This window comes from Hyperolius riggenbachi, chromosome 1, assembly GCF_040937935.1.
Source record: "Hyperolius riggenbachi isolate aHypRig1 chromosome 1, aHypRig1.pri, whole genome shotgun sequence".
Classification (NCBI taxonomy): domain Eukaryota; kingdom Metazoa; phylum Chordata; class Amphibia; order Anura; family Hyperoliidae; genus Hyperolius; species Hyperolius riggenbachi.
The window spans coordinates 208,573,005-208,597,692 of NC_090646.1; the positions used below are offsets into that span (position 1 = coordinate 208,573,005).

Genomic DNA, 24,688 nt, shown 5'->3' on the forward strand with positions numbered 1-24,688 from the left:
AGCGATTAGCTATGCAGTGCATAGCAAAATCGCGGCCGCGAACGTCGGGGAATCGCCGGTAATTGCGATTCAGCAATCGCTAGCGTTCAGCGTGAACGCTAGCGATTGCTAGTGGAAAAGGGCCCTTACAGTCTCCAACCTTTTGTAGGCTACCTGTAGCTGTATCAGCCTAATTAAATCATCAGCCTAGGACTCTATAGACATAGCAGAAAGACTTGAGAATGTAGCCAGTACAATTCCACTGACAAAAACATACTGACCCATTATTACTTCTGCTGGTGATCTTTGCAAAGGCAGAGGTAGAAGAGTGATGGGGACACTGATAAACGGGGGCCACAGTAAGAGGAACCATTAACAACAAAAGAGTTGAGTAATTAAAAAGAGGAAGCTCAGGAGTTTTAAACATCCCCAGGGGTAATGAGCATAGGCATTTGCTAACACACACACTGTGTGCTCCTTGACTGCGACAGACTAATAGTTACATCCTTTTGCCGTAATATGATAAACAATTATGTTGACAATGCAACAGCCTGTATGCCAACTTAAAGTAACTACAGTTGAAAAAAAATAAACAAAAATAAAATTGGTTGCCGAGCATGCACACTATTGCTAATTCGATTATAAAAGCTTAGATTTTTGCTGTTTTCTGGCCACATCCCAACTTATTTAATGTCCTAACTAGAGGCGATGTACCTGGATAGATATATATATATATATATATATATATATATATGTTTTTTTCCTCGTTACTGACCCCTGTGGCTAGGGTTTTAATTCAGTGTACTCCCTCCTTCCCCTGTATGTGTTTGTCAGCATGCACACAGCTTATGCTGGTGTATGTGCATGGTGCGCATGGATACATTGCGTTAGCTCCCTTGTGCGATTGGTAAGATGCACTATCTGTCCCATGAGAGGACGTCAGGATGTGTGCTCCTAATCCCTAGATAGGTTTGATGCAATGAATGTTTGCATGTCTGCACTATGCATGTTACAGGGCCAGAGTTAGGACACCTACGTTTACCTGGGCACTTCTGCGCAGTGTAGGTGACGAAGCAAAAGAATGCATTCTTCTGTGAACTCAGACCCCGGCTTTTAACTTAGCTGTAGGGATAACAGTAGTGCCTGGATGAGTGAATCTGTGAATGCATTTGTTTGAACATTTGCATGCGAGAGTGCGAAGGGTTAATACATTTTTGCTGTTTTCTGGCCACATCCCCTTCAGCACCTCCCTTTCCTTAATACGTTTTCCTTCCATGCCAATGTCAGCATACTACGGGGTTAGTCCCGCCCTATGACCCCTCCAGGACATGTCCATATAAATCTTGAGCACTCAACAGTTGCTTTTTTTTTCCTCACCCTCCAGGACTGTCACTACGGCTATTAGGTGGATAGGATTTTTTTTTTCTTTTCGGTTTTATTTTTTGCCTCACCTGCTGCTTTCTTGGCAGCCATCCACGCAGCCCCTCACTGCGTGAAGTTCCCGCTGGTCCACCTTAAATAGGTGTAGGCGCTGGGATAACCCCCCCTCTTTCTGCTGGTCTTTCTGGGGGGAAGGTTTTTGGCTCAGCCGCGCTGTAAAGCAGCGCTGGATAAGGAGTGGGCAGCTGCAGTAGCCCTATGTGTTCCATTGCAGAGCGCAGGGTATCTTTCGGGAGGAAGTGACATCATTGCTGCACTTCCGGTTTTCGGAGAGTCAAGAGATTTAAAAGCCTGGCGTCCCAGCGTGTAGAGGCAGCGGAGAAGCGTGCTGGGGAGGTGGACATGCTGGAGTCAGTCTTCCGGGCATACTGCAGGAGCAGGTGAGCGGCGCAGAGTGGCAGTTTAGTGAGTAGACCGGCCACTCTGTGTCGAGCGCTTCTTTACATTGTCTGCTTTTGTCTACATTCAGGTCTATTGGGCTGTTGCTGTGCGAGCTGGGTAGCTCTCTATCTATCCATCTATCTATCTATTTATATATATTTATTATACTTTATTTTGCTAACAGAAATCTATATTTCTGTTTATTCCTATGCAGTTCATCCCAACCTGAAGATACTCAGTCTGCGTCAAAGCGCGGATCCTCTTCAAGATCCAGTAAAACTCGATCAAATAGATCCTCAGATTCAGGAAGAGCCATAAAGTAACGGAAAAGTGCTGGGCTTGTGGCAAAGTATGCATGCCGGGAAAGCTAGTTTGCTCAGAGTGTTTCTATTCCATTCCAGTGGAAGAAGAACCAACGGAGGAGTTAAGGGGTCTTGTTTAATAAATTGTACAACAATCCTTAGCGGAACACGCCCATACATCTGCAGCACACGCACGTGACTCAGACCCTGACCAACCTGAGGATGATGATGGTCTAGCGGTAGGATTTGACTTCTCCCTTGTGACTCCCTTTGTTAAGTCTGAGACAAGCCTTGCAATGGGAGGAGGAAGAGGAGCCACAATCTAAAAGGCGGCGATTCTTTCTACACCTTAAAAAGAAGCCCATAGTGTTTCCGGTAATGGAAGAAATTACTGAATTAATTCAGGACGAATGGTTCAGACCAGAGAGAAAGGTATCCATGGCAAATAGTTTTCCGAAATTATATCCTATGGAGGGTGAAATTATAACACAGCTGGACAGCCCACCTGCTGTTGAGGCTTCAGTTATCAGACTAGCAAAACATGTAACGCTACCCCTAGAACATGTGGTATCCTTTAAGGAACCCTTGGAGAGGAAAGTGGATACGGATCTTAAAAGGGCTTACGGTTCAATGGGATCAGTTTGTAAGCCTGCTATAGCTTTAACGGCCGTGTCTCGCGCATTAAAAGTATGGACGGAGAATCTAGATGGTGCTATTCAAGATAACGTAGACCGCAAGACTAATCAAAGCGCTAGAAGAGTTCAAGTTAGCTTCGGACTATATAAGTGAAGCTGCTATTGATATTATTAGAGTGGAAACCTGAGCAATTGTACAAATTGTAACAGCTAACAGGGCGATGCGGCTACGACCCTGGGCAGCGGACACAAACTCTAAAACCGCATGGTGCAAGATCCTGTATGACGGCAAGAACTTGTTTGGTCCAAAGATGGACGAAGCTATCTCTAGGGTGACTGGAGGTAAATCGGGTCTCCTTCCCCAGGAAAGACTAGACCCAGTGACAGAAGATCGTTCCAAAATCGGTTTAGAGAGTATAGATCTAACAGCAGTCCTTTCGTAGAAACTGGCAGAGTACACAGCCAAGCCTTTCTAAGTTCAGTAAACAAAAAGGGAACCAGTTCTAGCACACAGCCCGCAAAATCCTGATGGGGGGCCTGCCCACAGGGAGCCGGGGGGGGGGGGGGAGGGGGGACTCCAAAGGTTTGTGCAACTGTGGGCAAAAAGCATAAAGGACCCCTGGGTCATAAGCACACTGGCATGGGGTCATTCTTGGAACTTCAAGGAAAGACCCTCCTTACCACACTTCACACCCACACCGTTGCCAAGGTCGCCAGAAAAGCTCGAGATTCTACACCAATATGTGCAGGAATTAGTGGACAAAAGAGCAGTGGTAGAGATAGAACAGCATCAAAGATTTCAAGGACTTTACTCCCCGTTTTTTGTCACAAAGAAGTCGGGTCAGTTGCACCCAGTATTGGATCTACGATTTCCAAACGATCACATACAACAAGAGAGGGTTAAGATGGAATCATTACAGACAATCATCCCAACAATCGAACTAAACGACTGGATGATAGCAATAGATTTGGCAGGTGCATACCTACATGTACCGATACACAAAACATTTCAGAAGTACCTCAGATTTTCAATAGAGGAAAAACACTACCAGTTCACAGTTTTGCCGTTCGGAATCTGCACTGCCCCAAGAACGTTAACAAAAATTCTGATCACAATTATTGCTTTACTCAGATGCCAAGGTCTCCACGTCCACCACTATCTGGACGACATACTACTGGTGGCACCATCCGAACTAACTGTTACAACACAGACGAATACTATTACAGACTTTCAGAAGTTCGGTTGGCTTGTGAACTGGCAGAAAAGCAAACCCAAACAGACACAGAGGATCGTGTTTTTGGGGGCAGAGATAGATACAACTGCAAATGCTGTCAGGTTGCCCACAGACAAGCAGGAAGCGATAATAGCGAAAGTATTACAATTACAGAGGGTCACCCATATGTCAGCAAGACAGTGTTTGGCACTACTTGGGACCTTTGTATTCTCCATACCAATGGTGGAACATGCACGCCTTTCAGAAAGGATTTCTGGACCAGTGGAAGGGCACGGATTATCAGCAACAGATCGAAATCTTTCCCAGGATGAGAGACGAACTCTTCTGGTGGGGGCAACAGAACGAATCTCTGCAACTATCAGGAATTAATACCTTCACCACCGATCATTATAACGACGGATGCGAGTCGGTGGGGTTGGGGGGCCCATCTGGAGTCCAGCTTTGCCCAGGGCAGATGGGAGAAAGAACCAGAGAATATGCCAGCAAACATTTTAGAAATGAGAGCGGTGTTCAAAGCAATTTCTCACTTTGCCTTGCAAGTTGTAAACAGAGGTGTACTATTCAGAATGGACAATACGACAGCGGTCTCATATCTCCAGAACCAGGGAGGGACTCGCAGTCGCACACTCTTAAGAGAAGTGGAACCCATTATGGCATGGGCGCAGAACAATCTGGAATATATTCGAGCAGTGCACATTCCAGGGGTGAGAAACCACATAGCAGATTCACTGAGCTGGCAGTGGCTCGACTACAACGAATGGAGCCTCAACAGGGAGGTATTCGAAATGATCTGCGAAACATGGGGAGTGCCACAGATAGATCTCATGGCGACACCAGTAAACTCCAAATGCAGGAGGTTTCTTTCGAGGTACAAGTTCCAGCAGGCGGAGGAGTGGGACGCACTGTCGGTCCCATGGGATTTCAATATAGCATATATCTTCCCTCCAATTCCTATTATTCACAGGGTACTGAAGAAAATCCAACAGGAGCAGGCGACAGTCTTGGCGATACTCCCATATTGGCCTCGGAGGCCATGGTTTCCTCTACTGCAAAGATTAAAGGGACTCGCTTCAGAGCTCATAGTTAGCAGGGGCATGTGTGCCCCTGCTAAACCGCCGCTATCGCGCCGCTAAACGGGGGTCCCTTCACCCCCAAACCCACCCCCGCAAGACTTGGTCGTAGTCTTGGTCGTAAATTTTGTTTCCTGGAGGCAGGGCTAACGGCTGCAGCCCTGCCTCCAGTCGCGTGTATCAGACACGCATCGCCGCCTCTCCCCCGCCCCTCTCAGTGAAGGAAGACAGAGGGGCGGGGGAGAGGCGGAGATACACATCTGACAGACGCGCGTGGGGCAGGGCTGAGGCGGCTAGCCCTGCCCCAATGCGGAAGTGCTCCCCCGCTTTACGGAGGGGATTTGGGGGTGAAGGGACCCCCGTTAAGCCGCGGGATAGCGGCGTTTTAGCAGGGGCACACATGCCCCTGCTATCTAGGAGGTCTGAAGCGAGATTTATTCTCGCTTCAGACTCTTTAACAACTGGTCCTCCCCTACCGTTACCGAATCGGCCGGACCTGCTCATACAGAACAGGATTTTCCATCCACATCCGGAATTGCTCAGTTTGATGGCATGGAGACAGAGGAGGAACCAAACAGAGTTGGGATGTTCTACAGAGGTGGTCAATACCTTACTAAGGGCAAGAAAGGGGACAACTAATTTCTCTTACCATAGAACTTGGGGAAAATTCGTCAGCTTTCTTAACGAGAAGAAGTTACAGATGGAGGAGATCCAAATAACCACTATCTTGGAGTTTCTGGAGAGGGGCGTTGATTTGGGTCTCAGTCTAAGCACCATTAAGACACAGAAATCTGCTATATCTGCACTAACGCATAGAAGATGGGCTACTGAACCACTTATAATCAGTTTATACAAGCAGTAACTAAGATAAGACCTCCCAAAAAGAATTGTTACACCCAGTGGGACCTACCATTGGTGCTGAAAGCCCTAACAGGGCCTCCTTTCGAACCGGTTGAAGCCTGCACGCTAGTTAACCTAACGATGAAGATCGTGTTTCTAACAGCGATCACCTCGGCAAGACGTGTTTCAGAAATACAGGCCCTCAGTTGCGATCCTCCATATATACAATTTTTTCCAGACAGAGTATCTTTAAGTCCAGTAGATGAATTTATTCCAAAGGTGTCAAGAGCATATTATTTCAATCAGGAATGGCACTTGCCAGCCTTCTCTGACAATACAACAGAGGTCCCTAACAGTCTTAATGTACCAGAATTATTAAGCAGATATATTCAGGTAACTGAGGAACTTCGCAAAACAAGAAGGCTCTTTGTAATACCAACAGGTTACAGAAAGGGCCAAGCGGCCACAACCAATAGCCACATGGTTTGTGAGGACTATCAAAATGGCATACAATATGATGGGCAAGACGCCACCAGAAGAGGTCTCAGCACATTCCACGAGGTCAATATCAACATCGTGGGCAGCACTAGTGAAAGTAGCGCCGGAAACAATATGTCGAGCGGCCAACTGGTCATCACTGAATACTTTCATCACGCATTATACAGTGGATCCGGGTGTATTATCCACAGTCCAGTTCGGAAAGGAAGTGTTGTCTGCAGTAAAGACAGCCACAACCTAATCACTTTTTTGTTCTTTTTTACATACCTGTAATATGTAGTTTATATATATTCTCGATTACTGGTCTAAACTGAATAAATTACTTTCTGCATCAAATATTCCCTCCCTTCAATGTGTGTATAGTTAAATCCCCGTAGTATGCTAACATTGGCATGGAAGGAAAACGGAAAGTTCCTGGAGGGGTCATAGGGCGGGACTAACCCCGTAGTCTGCTGACATGGTCATTGGAAGGAAAGGAAAATTACCGATAGGTGAGTATTCAATTTTCCGTTATTTAATGTCCTAACTAAAGGTGATGTGCCTGGATATAAGTGTTAAATTCTTAAATGAGACTAACATGAAAACACTGCAGCTTTACTTACCTGGGGCTTCTTCCAATCCCTAGAAGTCTGTGTTTTTCCCTGCAGTCCCCCCTCAGTAGTGGCTGGCCGGCAGGGTCGGCAGCTTCTGCGCATGCACGGATGTGCATTCACTCTTCCGTGGCCGTAAGTGTTCAGCTGACAGCCACTAGAGGCAACAGCGGAACTACGCGAGGGACACAGACTTCTAGGGACTGGAAAAACCCAAGGTAAGTAAAGCACCAATGCTTTATATTGGTGTAATGTATCTTTTGAAGTGGCACTATACTGAGACATTATGAAAAATCTCATCGCTATCCTGCTGATGTGTCAGCTACAATAGTCAGAGTTGCATACCTGCAACAAGCCTATTTCTACTTAGACATTCTGACCAAACCGTACAACTCCTAAACAAGAGATGTAAGCGTCTTCCTGTCCGACATGCAAACATAATCTATGGGGAGAGAGCTAGGCTGATACTCTTTCTGCTGCATGTTTGCTTTGGGCACCAGTACAGAACTGATGGAATAATTTATCCCTGAATCTCCTGTCAGATGTTTTATCTGTTTTGTAACTGGCAAGTGGATGGGAATTGACGATTTGGCCACTGGTGAAACGCATGTTAGGCATTATCTGTGAATTTAGAATATTATATTGGTTTGCTTACCATGTATAAATATCTACTTTTTTCTGTACATGTATTTTTTTTAATTGATATATTAAGTTATGTTTTACATTGTGCTCCCATAAAACCCCATCTGTTGAAAAGGTTTTTATAGGTTATGCCTGACCTGGTTATCAATGGACTTTGCTTCTTTTACCACCGGGTAAAATCGTGGTGTCTTGGTGGGATCCTGCATCCGTGGTGTACGTGGCGTCTTGGGAGTTCTAGCAGGAGCAGGTACAGCTACTGGAGATTCAGGAACCCCTGCAGAAGTAAAGTATAGGGCTAGCATTGAAAGGTATTCAAATTAAAATTAAATGAAACCAAAATAGATGTACAACAAGTTACCTTGAGGAAACGTTGGAATATTTGGAGGGGACTGTTCGGTCTCTGGCTGCAATGCTATGTCTGGTGCAAGGCTGTCAAACTCTTCTTTACTGATAAGATTTAGCTTTCGGAAATTTTCTATTTCTTGCTGATTTTTGAAAAAAATAATATTGTATTAGCTGTAAAAGTCAACAAACACTTCAGAATATTTGTAATACTGTTGTCAAACCAATGGTATGAATCATACTGGGCTAAGGCTGCAAACAATGCAATTCAGAAGTCATATTACAAAAAGAAGTGTACAGCCTTTTTTTCCTGATTGCCTCTTTTGCCTGAGAGCTTTTTTATGCTTACACTGTGATCACTGATTGGCTCACAGTGATCACAGGGTCAGGAGCCAATGAAATTGGTTTCTGATCGATGCACAGAACTGTCATCATTCTTAACCACTTTGCATCCAGACCTTATTTCCCCCCCGTATGGACCAGAGCAGTTTTGACACTTAAGCTACAGTATGTCCCTTTTTTTAACCAGAAAAAACACTGCGGTCCTCAAGCGGTTAAAAATAAAAAGCACTACTGTAGATAAAACTCACAAATTTTTTTCGGACGATTTCTAGCATTTATCACAAAACTTAGATTAGGTTTCTGTCACAATTTATGGTGAGGATATTTGATTCTGAAACTGTGGCGTAGCCAAGGAGCTGTGGGCCCCCCCCAAGCACTCTATATATAATGGACATGGAGCACCAAAACCTGCCAATGGCAACTACAGTGTCAGAGGTGCAAGAAGGGGATGGGGAACAGTTTGTTAGTGATCACCACTATTCAAAGTATCTATAGAAGTGATTATTATAAGCACAGGACCAATAGAGAGCTAATACTACAGTTGAGGGAAGGCCCTTCGGGGCCCCTCTGGCCCAAGGGCCCCGATGCGGTTGCAACCTCTGCAGCCCCTATTGCTATGCCCTTGTTCTGAAATAATGCTACAGTTTGTATTTTTCACTATGAAATGAGAAAATAGAAGCATTTTTAATGGTGAAAATAAATCTTATTGGCTCAGCTAACACATATTCCCTTTCACCAATTAGTGATGTAGCAGATAGTGCCAGAGGTTTGCACAGGAGCAATGCCTAATCATGCACAGCTTTGATTCAACTACAGGACATATCTACATCCTAGTGGCTTGGATGAAGTCACAAAGGACATATGTATACTGTAGTGGTGGATGAAGTGGGTAAACTTGTGAAAAAGGCCTGCAGCACACTGCAGGCCTACAGATGAAATTAAATTGAATTAAAGTACACCTGAAGTGAGAGGGATATGAAGCTGACTTTTATTTACTTTTAAACAATGCAAATTGCTGGGCTGTCCTGCCGATTCTTTTGCTCCTAATACTTTTAGCAATAGACCCCAAACAAGCATTCAGATCAGAGGTTTGACTTCATAAGCCGCATACTTGTTTCTGGTGTGTCTTTCAGACACTACTGATGCCGGTAAGATCTGCAAGATGCCAGGCAACTGATATTGTTTTAAAGGAAATAAATGTCAGCCTCCATATCCCTCTCACTTCAGGTTTCCTATTAAAGAGAAACTGCAGTGAAAATAATGTAATGAAGTGTGCTTAATTTTTACAGTTGGTACATGATTTAGTCAGCGATTGTCCATTCTAAAATCTTTCCTCTCCCCAATTAGCATTCTGAAATGTATCACATGGCGACATTTTTACTGCTGGCAGGTGATGTCTGGAAAGAGAAGCTGCTTTTTTTGGCAGATGGAAACAGCTGTCATTTCCCACAATACAACAAGGCTCCCACAGTGTGATGTCAGTACCTAGGTGCTGACATCACATTGTGGGAAGGGTCTCACCACAATATCAGCCACGCATAACCCCCTGAAGATCGGTCTGAGAAAAAGGTAAAGATTTCTCATGTAAAAGAGGGTATCAACTACTGATTGGGATGAAGTTCAATGCTTGGCTACAATTCCTCTTTAAGCGCATATAATTGCTTAAAACTGCTTACTGTACATGAGTTCATATGTTCATTTCACCATCAGTTATTGACGTCACCTTCCCACTGCCACCCTCACAAAAAATAGATACCTTCAATGCTATATGTTCCGATTCACTTAATGTTGTCCAAAGATCCTGCTCATAGTAGTATAGCCCATCATTAATGGCCTTGGCCAGCTCTGAAGTAATTTTAGCTCTTGAAACATGATTGCCTGTGCGGTCGCCACTAGGGTGCTTTTTGAGATAAGGAGGGGTTTGTGTAACAATGAGAATTTTATTGACATCTTGATCATCAATTTCATAATCTGATTCTTCATCAGACCAGTCTGTGAAGTTATTCTTGCGTCCCTGTAGAGGTTCCATCTCCTCATCAAACAGGAAGTCCAACTCTTCTTGCTCCGCTTCTTCTGCTGCCTGCTTCTTTGGAACCTCTGGAGTGTTCTCCTCTCCCTGCAAGGAAAAATTATCACTATAAAAAAATATTGCACTGTTAAATGTCAATAACCTATTTAATAGATAAACTTCTAGTGGTGAGCAAAACATTTGCCAAATATGTAAAATCTCTGCTCACACAGAAAACAGTGACAGGAAAAATCAAAGGAACTAGCATCCATTTACCTAGAATCAGAGTTACCGAAATCCATCAGCTGCCAAGGTAACTGGTTTATACTGCCAATATGCCCACTGAAACTTCCATGTGAGCAGAGACCTGCATATTAGGCAAATTGTCCACAAAATGAAAAAGGGCCTATTTAGGTCAGTCGTAAACAGACAATTCAACATTTCTTGGGGAGAATCACTGCTATTTTTCACATAATTCATACAGAATGTTGACAAGGACAAAATATTACATTTGAATACACTTACTATCTGAACTGCTGCTTCACTTGATTGTTCTATTTTCAAACTGCATATTTTTGCATGAAATTTGCAACTACTCAGAATTATGTAGATTTCATTGACCATCTCCATTTGGTAGGTTTCTAAAAAATATTTTCACCAGTTTTGCCGTTTGTTACAGCTGATACAAATCCTAAATCTGCACTGTTTCTACTTCCCGATTCATGGAAGCAGACATTGCTAACATCCTGTACCTTCAAATGAGCTTATCTGCCATCTCTGCAGTGGCAGTCATGTGACACGGGGGTGGGGGGTGCAGATGAAATTACAACTTGTGATTAGACACAAATGAGGTGGAATTAAATAGGTTAAACTCTCTAAATACAGTGTGCATTTATCTATGTTTTTGTGTGCAAGATTTCAGGTCCACTTTAATTTTATGGTTGCTTCAGTGAATCACTGTTTCATGCCTTTATACTATTAGTTTGCCTTCGCCCCCCTCTAATCCTAATCTTTAACGCATGTAGACATGCTGTATATACTTGAGGATAAGCCAATGTTTTTAATCCAAAATTTTGGGCAAAAAGTTGGGTATTGGCTTATCTACAATTAATTACCTTATTTCAGATTATGTGCAAGGCACACTAATGAAAGCATATTGGAAGAGTGTACTAGCTGCAAAGTACGCATTGGACATGTGCCTGTAACCATGTAGTTGCCTCTCCAAGCTTCAGAATCAGTTTGTATGCCTCTCCTGCAGCTTACAAACCTCACAGTGTTCACTTGACTGTGAGCCCCTGAGTTCTCTCAGGGAGTTGGAAAGCTGCATAGGAGGTGCAATTACTGCTGCTGGAGATGGGAAAGTTAACTATGGACACAGGCACACTTCCAATGCATACTCTGCAGCAGGCACACCCTCCAAATGCATGGTCTGAATGAAGGGGCTCGGGACAGACACTGGAGAGTAGGCTTATCCACATGCCACATTTTTCCTGTGGGCTTATCCTACTTGCAAACATATGCAGTAGCTTCTTTTTCATGACTTTAGGTACATAAGTTTTTTTTTTTTCACTTTTCAAATCTATTTGCCAGTGAAAAATAACTAAATCACCCTTTTCAAAATGGTGTAATAAAAAGTGATGAATACAACGCCAATGTACCTTTGGCTTTGCAGGGGAGGCTCTGTGTCTCCTCTTTACTTCAATCCATGGCTCAGACTCCAGATCCGGCAGACTTGTAGATAAGGATTTTGACATAGTCTGTAAGTTGCTAAGCTCTTCTCTCCTCTCTGAAAAGAGAGGATTTCCTTTCCTTGGCGAACTTGGTGCAGATCCTGGGAAACATGGAAAAAAGGAATAGACTGAAAAAGAGAGCATGCTTTCCACAAAACCAGATATTCTAAGTACCATAGCTCCAGATCAGGACATACTGGGGGACATTTATCAACAGTGTCTGAGACAAATATGTGCAGAACCGTCTCAAACATCTTAAGAAATCACTAGATAGTGCAGTTTCCTTCTTAAACTGTCTAAAATAGGAGGAGTTAGGAAGGTCTCTCAGGCAGTGCAGTGTGTGAGGGAATTGCTGTTGCTGTAACCAATACATCTGCTGTATTGCATCAATGGCCAGCACTGGACGGGTTAAGCACAAAACAGTTTCACAGGACACCTGGGAGCAGAGGGAAGGAGCCCTCACACAAATCATGCCTAGCCTGCACTATTTGTAGAACTGCTATGAAGCACTTAATCTGCAGCAGTTTAGGGATGGATTTGCACTTTTAACTGTAGTTCAGTTCTAGAAATCCACGCTAAACTATTGCTATTACGTAGGATTTAAGAAGTTTCTTATCATGCAGAACAGTTCCATTGCTGGTTGGAACAATTTAAGAAGAAAAAAAAAACTGTCAGTAATGCTTTGATAAATATGGCCCACTGTGTTCACCATAAAAAAAGATTCCAACATTTCCCTATCATTTACAGTGGAGGAAATATTTGACCCCTCACTGATTTTGTAAGTTTGTCCAATGACAAAGAAATGAAAAAAGTCTCAGAACAGTATCATTTCAATAGTAGGTTTATTTTAACAGTGGCAGATAGCACATCAAAAGTAAAAATCGAAAAAATAACCTTAAAGAAAAGATAGCAACTGATTTGCATTTCATTGAGTGAAATAAGTTTTTGAACCCCTACCAACCATTAAGAGTTCTGGCTCCCAGAGTGGTTAGACACTTCTACTCAATTAGTCACCCTCATTAAGGACACCTGTCTTAACTAGTCACCTGTATAAAAGACACCTGCTCACAGAATCAAGCAGACTCCAAACTCTCCAACATGGGAAAGACCAAAGAGCTGTCCAAGGATGTCAGAGACAAAATTGTAGACCTGCACAAGGCTGGAATGGGCTACAAAACCATTAGCAATAAGCTGGGAGAGAAGGTGACAACTGTTGGTGCGATTGATGGTCATTTTGTGCTCCTTCCATTTTCGAACAATCGACCTCGCTCTGGGGCTCCACGCAAGATCTCACCTCGTGGGGTGTCAATGGTTCTGAGAAAGGTGAAAAAGCATCCTAGAACTACACGGGAGGAGTTAGTGAATGACCTCAAATTAGCAGGGACCACAGTCACCAAGAAAACCATTGGAAACACATTACACCGCAATGGATTAAAATCCTGCAGGGCTCGCAAGGTCCCCCTGCTCAAGCAGGCACATGTGCAGGCCCGTCTGAAGATTGCCAATGAACACCTGAATGATTCTGTGAGTGACTGGGAGAAGGTGCTGTGGTCTGATGAGACCAAAATAGAGCTCTTTGGCATTAACTCAACTCGCTGTGTTTGGAGGAAGAAAAATGCTGCCTATGACCCCCAAAACACCGTCCCCACCGTCAAGCATGGGGGTGGAAACATTTTGCTTTGGGGGTGTTTTTCTGCTAAGGGCACAGGACAACTTAATCGCATTAACGGGAAAATGGACGGAGCCATGTATCGTAAAATCCTGAACGACAACCTCCTTCCCTCTGCCAGGAAACTGAAAATGGGTCGTGGATGGGTGTTCCAGCACGACAATGACCCAAAACATACAGCAAAGGCAACAAAGGAGTGGCTCAAGAAGAAGCACATTAAGGTCATGGAGTGGCCTAGTCAGTCTCCGGACCTTAATCCAATAGAAAACCTATGGAGGGAGCTCAAGCTCAGAATTGCACAGAGACAGCCTCGAACCTTAGGGATTTAGAGATGATCTGCAAAGAGGAGTGGACCAACACAGTGCTGGGCTGAAATTACGCATTAGCGTAATTACGCATCGTAATTCACTACAAATGCACCGTAAGCGTTACGTGTAAGGTTACGGTATTACACGTAATTAATTACGCGTAGACCGTAGGTTACGTTATTACGCGTAACAAATTACGCGTAAGACAGTAAACGCCTATTGAAATTACACAGTCTGCCGTAATCGCGTAATATTACGCTCCCGTATAATATAAAAAAGCCGCCGACTTTAGGGTTAATAGCAAAGCCCCCTTAAGTGCTAAGAGCCTCAAATTTGGAGAATATATTAAGGAGATCAGAAGGAATAAGAGGAAAACAATTTTTTCAAAAAGACCTTATAGTTTTTGAGAAAATCGATTTTTAAGTTTCAAGGGCAAAAATGTCTTTTAAATGCGGAAAATGTCAGTTTTTTTTGCACAGGTAACAATAGTATTTTATTTTCATAGATTCCCCCAAGTGGGAAGCGTTTTACTTACTTCGTTCTGAGTGTGGGAAATATATAAAAAAACGACGTGGGGTCCCCCCTCCCAACAACAAATAACATTTGTAAAGCGCTTTTCTCCCGTGGGACTCAAAGCGCATAAGCATGGCTCCGACCATCGTGGTACAGAGGAAGAATTTTATAAATCTGGAAATGCCAGGCTAAACAGGTGGCTTTTCAGTCTGGATTTGAATAGCTCCAGGGATGGTGCTGTCTTTACTGGGTGTGGTAGGGAGTTCCAAAGAGTAGGGGCAGCATGACAGAAGGCTCTGTCTCCAGATTTTTTGAGGTGCACTCTGGGAGTGACCAAGTTTATAGAACTTGCTGATCTGAGGTTGTGAGAGGTGTGGTGCAGCTTCAGCAAGTCCTTCATGTATCCAGGGCCCAGATTGTGCAGGGATTTGAATGTCAGCAGTCCAATCTTGAAGAGTATTCTCCATTCTACTGGTAGCCAGTGCAGTGAGCGAAGGATCGGTGTAATGTGACAGTGGTGAGGCTGGTTTGTTAGCAATCTGGCAGCAGCATTCTGCACTAATTGCTTGCGACGCAGGTCTTTTTTGGGGAGGCCAGCATAAAGGGCATTGCAGTAGTCCAGCCGTGATGTGATGAAGGCGTGGACTAGGGTTTGAAGATCCTCTGGGGGAATCAGATGTTTAATCTTTGCAATGTTCTTCAGATGAAAGAAGGAAGATTTAACTACAGATGAAATTTGGTTTCTGAAACTCAATTCCCCATCGATTAGTACGCCAAGGCTGCGCACAAGGTTGGAGCTGTTTGTCTGAATTCCCAATCCTGATTGGTGTTGCTTTAGGATAGAGCGGTTTTGATGGCGAGCACTGGCTTTGGACAAACAGGACCTCAGTTTTGTCAGCATTCAGTTTCAAACAGTTATCATTCATCCATGCCTGAAGCTCAGCTAAGCAAGAGTTTATTTTTGGGGTAGGGTCTGTTCCACCAGGTTTGAAGGACAGGTATAGCTGTGTGTCATCGGCGTAGCAGTGGTACGTCAGGCCATGTCGTTGGATAAGTGTACCGAGTGGCAACATGTAGATTGCAAACTCCCAGACCTCTTTAACCCCTTGTCCCCCATGCAGGCTGGGATAGCCAGAATGCGGAGCACCGGCCGCGTGGGGCATCTGGGAGTCCCCTTTAAAAAGGGGTCCCCCAGATGCCCACCCCCCCTCCCAGGAGAAATGAGTATAGGGGTACTTGTACCCCTTACCCATTTCCTTTAATAGTTAAAAGTAAATACACAAACACTTAGAAAAAGTATTTTAATTGAACAAAAAAACATAACCACGGAAAAAAGTCCTTTAATATTCTTAATTAACCATTAATACCTGTCCCTTTAAAAGCCAGTTCCCACGCAATATCCTCGGAAATTGGTTAATCAGTTACAATGTAACAAAGTTGTTACAATGTAACAACTTTGTTACTTTGTAACTCCACCGCACCCGACGTCACTCGCCGCTCACCCGCCGCATACACTTACGCTAAGTCCCCGCCGGCTCCACCCGTCCACTCCACCCACACCTGTCACCCATATACATGCTGGCACCCATGGGTGCCAGCATGTATATAGGTGACATGTGGGAGAGGCGGGGAGGGCAGCGAGAGTCGGCGGGACTTAGCGTCCTGCACACCCGACAGAGCTCTGAGCTATATAGCTCAGAGCTCTCTAAAGCATCTTTGTATTTGGGCTCCAAGAAGCCCCATTGGTCCTTAGCAGACCAATGGGGTTCCTTCAAATCAGAAGGAACCCCATTGGTCTGCTAAGGACCAATGGGGCTCCTTGGAGCCCAAATACAAAGATGCTTTAGAGAGCTCTGAGCTATATAGCTCAGAGCTCTGTCGGGTGCAGGACGCTAAGTCCCGCCGGCTCTCGCTGCCCTCCCCGCCTCTCCCACATGTCACCTATATACATGCTGGCACCCATGGGTGCCAGCATGTATATGGCTGACAGGTGTGGGCGGAGTGGACGCCGGGAGCCGGCGGGGACTTAGCGCAAGTGTATGCGGCGGCCAGCGGGTGAGCGGCGAGTGACGTCTGGTGCGGTGGAGTTACAAAGTAACAAAGTTGTTACATTGTAACAACTTTGTTACATTGTAACTGATTAGCCAATTTCCAAGGATATTGCGTGGGAACTGGCTTTTAAAGGGACAGGTAAGTATTAATGGTTAATTAAGAATATTAAAGGACTTTTTTCGTGGTTATGTTTTTTGTTCAATTAAAATACTTTTTCTAAGTGTTGTGTTTACTTTTAACTCTTAAAGGAAATGGGTAAGGGGTACAAGTACCCCTATACTCATTTCTCCTGGGAGGGGGGTGGGCATCTGGGGGACCCCTTTTTAAAGATGCCACCATGAACCCCCCCCCCCCCAGGAAATTGCAGCCTCCACCTCCAATCGGAGGTGGAGAAGATCCCCTTGTCCTTGGATTGGACAAGGGCTCGGAGGGGGAGGGGAAAGCTTGGCTGCCCCTCCCCTTCCGAGACCCCCCAATCCATGGACCATGCGGGCTGGTATAGTCAGGGTGCGGAGCCCCCACGCGGCCGGTGCTCCGCATTCTGGCTATCCCAGCCTGCATAGGGGACAAGGGGTTAAAGAGGTCTGGGAATTTTTTTTATATTTCCCACACTCAGAACGAAGTAAGTAAAACTCTTCCCACTTGGGGGAATCTATGAAAATAAAACACTATTGTTACCTGTGCAAAAAAAACTGACATTTTCCGCATTTAAAAGACATTTTTGCCCTTGAAACTTAAAAATCGATTTTCTCAAAAACTATAAGGTGTTTTTGAAAAAAAAAAAATTCCTCTTATTCCTTCTGATCTCCTTAATATATTCTCCAAATTTCAGGCTCTAAGCAATTAAGGGGGCTTTGCTATTAACCCTTAAAGTCGGCGGCTACCTAACATTGATCCATGCGTCAACTTTTCCGCTTGGGAGCATGGCCTTACGCATTAATTGCTAATAGGAAATTACGCGTAAGGCAATAACGTAACAACCTGCATTACGGTATTCTTACGCGTAATTGCGTAAGGGCTATGCGTAATTACAGACATGAACCGTAAATATATATCTACGCCGTAAGCGTAATTCCGTAATGCGTAATAGCGTAAAATTACGCGTAATGATCCGTAAGCGTAGTTTTTTCCATTACGCCCAGCACTGGACCAACATTCCTCCTAAAATGTGTGCAAACTTGGTCATCAATTACAAGAAACGTTTGACCTCTGTGCTTGCAAACAAGGGTTTTTCCACTAAGTATTAAGTCTTTTATTGTTAGAGGGTTCAAAAACTTATTTCACTCAATGAAATGCAAATCAGTTGCTATCTTTTATTTAAGGTTATTTTTTCGATTTTCCTTTTGATGTGCTATCTGCCACTGTTAAAATAAACCTACCATTGAAATGCTACTGTTCTGAGACTTCATTTCTTTGTCATTGGACAAACTTACAAAATCAGTGAGGGATCAAATAATTATTTCCTCCACTGTATGTACTACAGTGACTCTTGAAACACACACCAAAAAAAAAAAAAAAAAAAAACACATTTGGGAGAGGGTTACCTGTATGATATGCTGGCTGCTTCCCAGGTATGAACTCAGGACTATTGATGAATCTGGCAAAATCTGTTCGATTTACTTCCAGAGGGGGACCTGAGGGAGCAGCTGTAAGGGGCCACTTTTCTGGGTCCACTTTTCTCCTTACTTTCTGATCTATGACCTCCACTTCAGAACTGTTTTTTAGAGCCTGGAAATATAAAATATAAATAAGAAATATGGAAAAGGGGACAAGGCAGAAATCAGGATTCAGACCGCAGAGTGCCATTTGTGCAATGCTAAAAGAATGAGAAAACCCTGTACTGTGTCTGCGCAGGACGCTCCTGGCGACGGGAGTGCAAACGAGGACGCGCATGGCCAGGGGTGTGCAGGCACAGTGGCCATCGACTTGCAAGTCAGTGATTAAAAAATACTTAGCAGTGGCTGGGGACCGGAGGATTGTTCCGTGACGGCGCGGGCACATGGCGGCTGCAGAGGGCTGGCAGAACCTCCAGGTAAGTAAAACTTGTTTTTTTATCTACAGTCAGGTTTCTGTTAAGAGCTAGGGATTCGAAAAGCCCTAGTTAATGAAATGCTGTGGGTGATTTTTATAAAATCTCATCACTCAAGTGAGAACACACAGATAGCATTACATTAACAAGAGCTTTTAAAAATCACAAGTGCATAGAAAATGCTCTTGCAGTGTGAGCTAGCCCTAAGACTGGGTTCTTGCAGGGTGAGAGTGTTTCCGAAATGGATGCAGCACCCATGCTGATGCGAATTCGCATCCAAATCGATATCCCTGGTGTGGTGTTTTGGTTGCGTTGTGTGGAAAATTGCAGCCGGCTGCGTTTTTTTTACCTGCAAACAATTGGGATGCACCATGTCAGTTCAGATGCAGGAGGAAAATCACCGTCTTTCTAGTGTTCAACTTTAGGAGTTCAAATAAAGTCAGAGCCCCAACCATCACAAGCCTGTTTTCTTCAGAAGTTACCTCACAAATCAGATTGACGTCTGTTGACAGAGTTTGCACCCGACGGAAGCCAGCTATCAAAGACAGCGGTAGAAATCCTTGTTTGTCCATCTTTCCTCTCAGATAAAAATCCCTTTCCAGATTTTCCAGACTGAAATAATATTCTCTGCAAGAGAACAAAGTGATAGATCTGGACGTTACTATTATACTCCACAGATGGTTTAACCCAATTCACACTGTCCCACAACCATAATTCACACAATCCTACAACCATAATTCACGCTACCCCACAAACATACTTACATCTGTCGTTTGAGATACTCCTTCAGTAACTTTTCTTCCAGTTGATAGACCTGCACACCAGTTCCATAATCATAGCAATACATCATTCTTGAGCGGTTATTTACATAGTCAGATTGGAAGAAACCAGCTCCCTTATTGAAATCATGGACACCATAGTGAACTGTAAAGAAAAGTATAAATACACTAAAATCCTTTCCAAACCAAATGGCTTCTCATGTAAGCAGTCACGCATTAACTAATTTCGGAGCAGAGGCTTTTTTCTTTATTCACTTCCTGATCACTGTGGTTGGCTTACAGTTGTCAGGAGCCAACGAAAACAACTCCTGACTAATGTACGACTCCTGACCGATGTCTTTAGACAGCGGAGATCTGTGCTGGCGAGGACACGCTATTGCATCCCGTGCACAGAAGCCACCGGAGTTAAAACTACGGCACATTATAGGCAGCAATTTTAATTATTGGCAATCCCGAACAAAGTAAACAATGATACATATGCAAATGCTTAGTCTGGAAGTATACTTGTCCGTGCAGAAAGCTTTAAGTTTTGTTTTTTCATACACTTGCATTACATACATATTCCCCTTTTCAATGGAGAAAATTACAGTATCATTTTGTAGGGAAAATAAATAAAAATGCAAGCGAAGTGCATGCTACCCCCCAGGCATTGTATGTGAATCCCATGCAATTCATATACAATATGCAGAAATAAGCTACATACTACATATTGTGAGCTTTAAAAACGTTACAGTGCAATATGCGTTTTTGCACTGCGTCCCATAGATTTTTTTTTAATTATGAGCGATTTCGCATGCGTTTCCCAGAAGCCTGATAAAAGTGTGATCCTAGTCCCACTAAGCACATTATTGGGAACAGCTTAACACCTGCTCATTCATGCACTGATCTAATCTGCCAATAAAGTGGCAGCAACGCTGTGCATAAAGTCTTGCAGATACAGATCAGAAATTATGTGATGCAATCATGTCATCCCTAGACCAGAACGTCAATTGAATGTTTTCACAGCTCGTGAAATCAATGTCACAACTGCTGAGTTCACAATATGTGCATTAGTGTACACTGAATTGATGCATGTGACCATACGACCATACAATTTTAGGAGGATGTTCAAATCTCAGATCACTTTCTATGACGCATTTCTGAATGTGTGCAATAATGTACAAGTTACATAGCAATTCCTCATGCTGTGATAACGCGCAAGTTTTAAAATGCAGAGCGTGTTGCATTATGCCCGAGTAGGAGCATGAGTTTTGCATAGTGTGAACTCAGGGCAAAGGGAATTTCTATCTAGTATGATGTTCCTATAAAGAGTTCAGTGCACTGTTTAAAGGCAAAACCTTTGCACATTTTTACAAGCTCTAGAATTGAATACAATTCCAGAAGTTGCTCTATAGTCGTTCAGGACAGTATCCAGAGGTGAATCACTTAAAGAGACTAACAAAAATTACAATAATGTTTTTTCTACCATCCTAAAAGTTCCTAAACCTGTTCTAATGTGCTCTGGCTTACTGCAGCACTTTTTACTATCACTGTCTCTGTAATAAATCAATGCATCTTTCCCCTGTCAGACTTGTCGCCCTGTGTCTGGAAGGCTGCCAACTCTTCTGTGCTGGTCTGTTTATGCACACCCCTTTCAAGGCCCCCTCTATGCACACTCCAGTGTGTGTTATTTACATAAACCAGCAGTGTCTCTGCTATCTTATCAGTGATAGAAGAGAGCTGGATAAAAATCCTCCTCTGTTAGGCTGTGAAAGGAGCTGGGCTGACACATACTGAGGAATTACAGACAGGAAGAAATGATCAGCCTCACAGCCTGTCACTAGTATTCAGTGCATGAGAGCTGCAGGGGGACAGAAGGTAAACACACAAATTATCTCTTGAGATTCAAAAGGAAAGCTGTATACAGCCTGATTGTGTATAAATGTATTTTCTATGTGTGGACATGTTGTACATCAACCTACTAACTGTTTAGGTGGTTATTTTGTTTATAAACAAACTTTTCAAAACTGTTTTTGACTACTTTTAATGCGGCGGGGAGTGGCGAAGTTGTGACAGAGGGTAATAGGAGATGTCCCCTAACACACTGGTAGGTTTACTTTTGTGCGATTTTAACAATACAGATTCTCTTTAAGCTGCATACACATAATCAGGGTGCCTACACACATTGCTTTGTTAGAAAATCAGAGGTGAAGCGTTGCATCACAAGTTAGAAGTGCACAGTGACACGTCATCCGGTAAATGCACTGCATGCTGTGTTATTCTAAGGGAACCCGCCGCACCAAACATACCGTGTAAACGCACACGGCAACCGGTAAATGCACTGCATGCTGTGCGTTATACTAACGGAACTCACTGCACCAAACATACCACAGAATTATTATTGCATTGGGATGAGATTATATTGTCTGTTGCGACAGAACACAATGGATGTGGTGTTAAAGGAGCATTATTTTTGCTTAAGTTTTCCAAATCGCTTCTTAGAATCTCAAGTGAAATGACTGAATACTCCTTGTAAATAGCCACTAAACACACCTGCATCTGTAAAAGTGCTTGGATACCTGAAAACACAGAACCTATACATTCTCCCTAAATAGCATGGATTGAAAAACGCTGGCCCAGAGCAACACCAGCCAATATCAAAACAAACCATTTAGGAAGATCAGGTTTTTTTTTTAGTTTGTTTTTTTAAAGAATTGTTTTGAACATCAGTTTTGACAAGAAGTAACAGACTTCATAATTATCTAGCAATGGCTGAAGAGACTCCAGTAGGGTGAGGACCCCCTAAACATCATGCATGCCAGAAGGCTCGGCCTGCCACTACGCTGACATATTATTGGATTGAATTACTTACAGTAAGCATGTCCTCGTCCCCTTCCTCGGCCTCTTCCTCTGCCGCCTCTTCCCCGTCCTCGTCCCCTGAAGCCATCCCTGCTACCGACAGGCTCACTTCTTGTGCTTGAGGTCTCATCTAGATCACGCGGTCTGTCTCTATGCCACACTGTTCAAAGAAGAAAATAAATAAACCACTCATTTATATGGGGATATGTTAGTCAAAAAATATCCTCCCATCTTTCAAAAGCTGTTGCCCTAGGAGGGAGTCCAAAGTCGTATACCAATGGTGGAGCTAGTGCTGAGGAGAATCGCTCCTTATACAGGCAGTCCCTAACAGGTTGAAATCATTTGTAAGCCAAGCTACATAGTGAAACAAATAATATACTCTTGAACAACTCTGGATTTGGACATCTACTAAAAGAAAAGAAAAAAAAAAAAAAAGAAAGTGCTTTTACTGTGTTTTTACCTACTTACAACAGTTTATATATTACAGTAACCAGAATCACTGTCACTGGTGTGCTCCTTTGGATGGGAAAGCAAGGTGCCATTTTTTATTTTTACAGCGATGCATATTTGAACCTTTGGGGTGGTAAGAAGGACCACATACGGCCTGTGGGCCTGGCGTTTGACATCTGTGCTCTAACTGGTTAAGAATGCTGCAAAATCCCAGCAGCCTCAGATCAGCGTGATGTAAAGTACACAGTTGCTCTTAAAGATAATCCTTTTACGTTTTAAGAGCATACACCAATTATGCTAAACAGCAGTCTATACTTGCCATTTGTATAAGCTCCCCTGTTTCTTGATGCATTTGTTTCAGGTAATGATTCTGTCTCAGACACCACCCCTTCCTGCTTTTCAGGCTTCTTAGCCTCCAAATGAAGTGGAACCCATCTTTGTTTGGACACTGTAAAAATAAACGCAAGTTATATTAGTTTTTAACTTTAAGCCCGTTTCAAATTCTGCACGGTTAAATACTGTAGCTGCAGTACTGATTGATTAAAACCTCAGCAGTAAAAACCAAGCTTCTACAACTGAACCATAATAATTCACCCATAACCATAAAGAAATTTGCTAATATTCATGTTGGTTGTCGTTTATAACATTTTTTGGCAGTAATTAATTCTATACGCATGCGCGCGCAAGCTCCCTCCAGCACGACTGCCAGTGCTTAGTAGGACATGCGCAGGAAGAGGCTGACCCGGTAACTATGTAAAGGTTGGCGGCCATCTTTGATTTCACCAGCAACGATCATTGGGGAGAATTAACAGATTCCAGAGGCGGGGAGCGGTGAAAATGTTTCCAGGGACATGTATGCAACCTTAAAACCAACCATGTGTTTAGAAAATATATAATAATCTGATTACCATTAGCGTTAAGAAAAAGTGCAAATTCATTCCGAAACTGCAGCAGATTAAGAAGTGCATAATAGCACTTCCACAGAATGTGCAGTGCAGGCTAGACATGATTTGTGAAGTGCTCCTACTCCCTGCTGAATCCTTTGAAGTTGCTCTGTGCTTAACCCTTCCAGTGCTGGGCATTGATGCAATACAGCAGATGTATTGTTACCTCAGCAACAACAATTTCCCTCACACACTGCACGGTCTAATCCAAAACTGATGCAATGCTATGGGTGACCTTTATAAAATCACAATGCTCAAGTGGGATCACACCCATAGCATGTCATTAGCAAAAACTTTTCAAATCAGTAGCGCTTAAAAATGGCTTAGTATCGTACTGCTAGGGGGTTCCAGGGCTTAGAGACCACCACGGCAAGTAAAGGGATATTGGACAAGGGCCTGAAAGCTCCAGGAAGTCAAATATGAACAATTAGTCATCACTCAACCAAAAACTGATCATCAGATCTGTGCACAGTAAAGTTACCATAATACCGATTGCAGATGTTTAAAAAAAAAAAGTTATAGTAGATGCATACCTTTCTTCTTTGCAGCTGCTGTGGCCATTTCCTCTCTTTGTATAGGGCTCGCCACTCGCACTTCAACATCACAATTCTCTTTGCTTTCATGATTATTTATCCTCTCGTTTCTACTTTCACCTCTTTTCTCTTTCTTAGAAATGGAGCTCTTGTGAGGCTGGATTGTAACACTGGACTGGTGCTAAAACATGGGAAGCATAACAATAAGCACAAGGTGTGTTAATGCACAACTTAGGTACTAATCCAGTCAGTGTATAAATACAAATAAATTGCTTACAGTATTACGGTATACTGTTACATTTTAATAGCTGTGATTAAAGCCTCATAGGCACACTAAATTAAACTCAGCAGAGATGGCTGGTCTGGTCAGTCTGCCAGGAATCTACTGCGAGTACAGCCACACTGATGCAAAACATCCAAACTGCTCAATACTCTTGGTCAAGCGCATTGTTCTCCTTAGCCCGCCAAAAGCTTGTGTGCAGTCATTGTCCGGCCTGCCCCCTCCCATAGCAAGAGAACGCCCTGCGAGCCTATACAGC

At 43.4% G+C, this 24,688-nt stretch overlaps 1 protein-coding gene across 1 annotated transcript in view; it reads right to left on the bottom strand.

Moving 5' to 3' along the window:
* LARP1B (La ribonucleoprotein 1B) overlaps positions 1–24,688 on the bottom strand; it is a 56,771-nt gene that overhangs the window by 18,324 nt on the left and 13,759 nt on the right. The window contains exons 4-13 of the mRNA XM_068279932.1: positions 24,150–24,330; positions 22,992–23,120; positions 22,236–22,382; positions 19,370–19,529; positions 19,088–19,232; positions 18,121–18,304; positions 11,963–12,135; positions 10,053–10,412; positions 7,971–8,097; positions 7,750–7,886 (exon numbers count right to left, since the gene is read on the bottom strand). Of these exons, the coding sequence (XP_068136033.1) occupies positions 7,750–7,886; positions 7,971–8,097; positions 10,053–10,412; positions 11,963–12,135; positions 18,121–18,304; positions 19,088–19,232; positions 19,370–19,529; positions 22,236–22,382; positions 22,992–23,120; positions 24,150–24,330 (1,743 nt within the window). The remainder of the gene's footprint in view (positions 1–7,749; positions 7,887–7,970; positions 8,098–10,052; positions 10,413–11,962; positions 12,136–18,120; positions 18,305–19,087; positions 19,233–19,369; positions 19,530–22,235; positions 22,383–22,991; positions 23,121–24,149; positions 24,331–24,688) is intronic.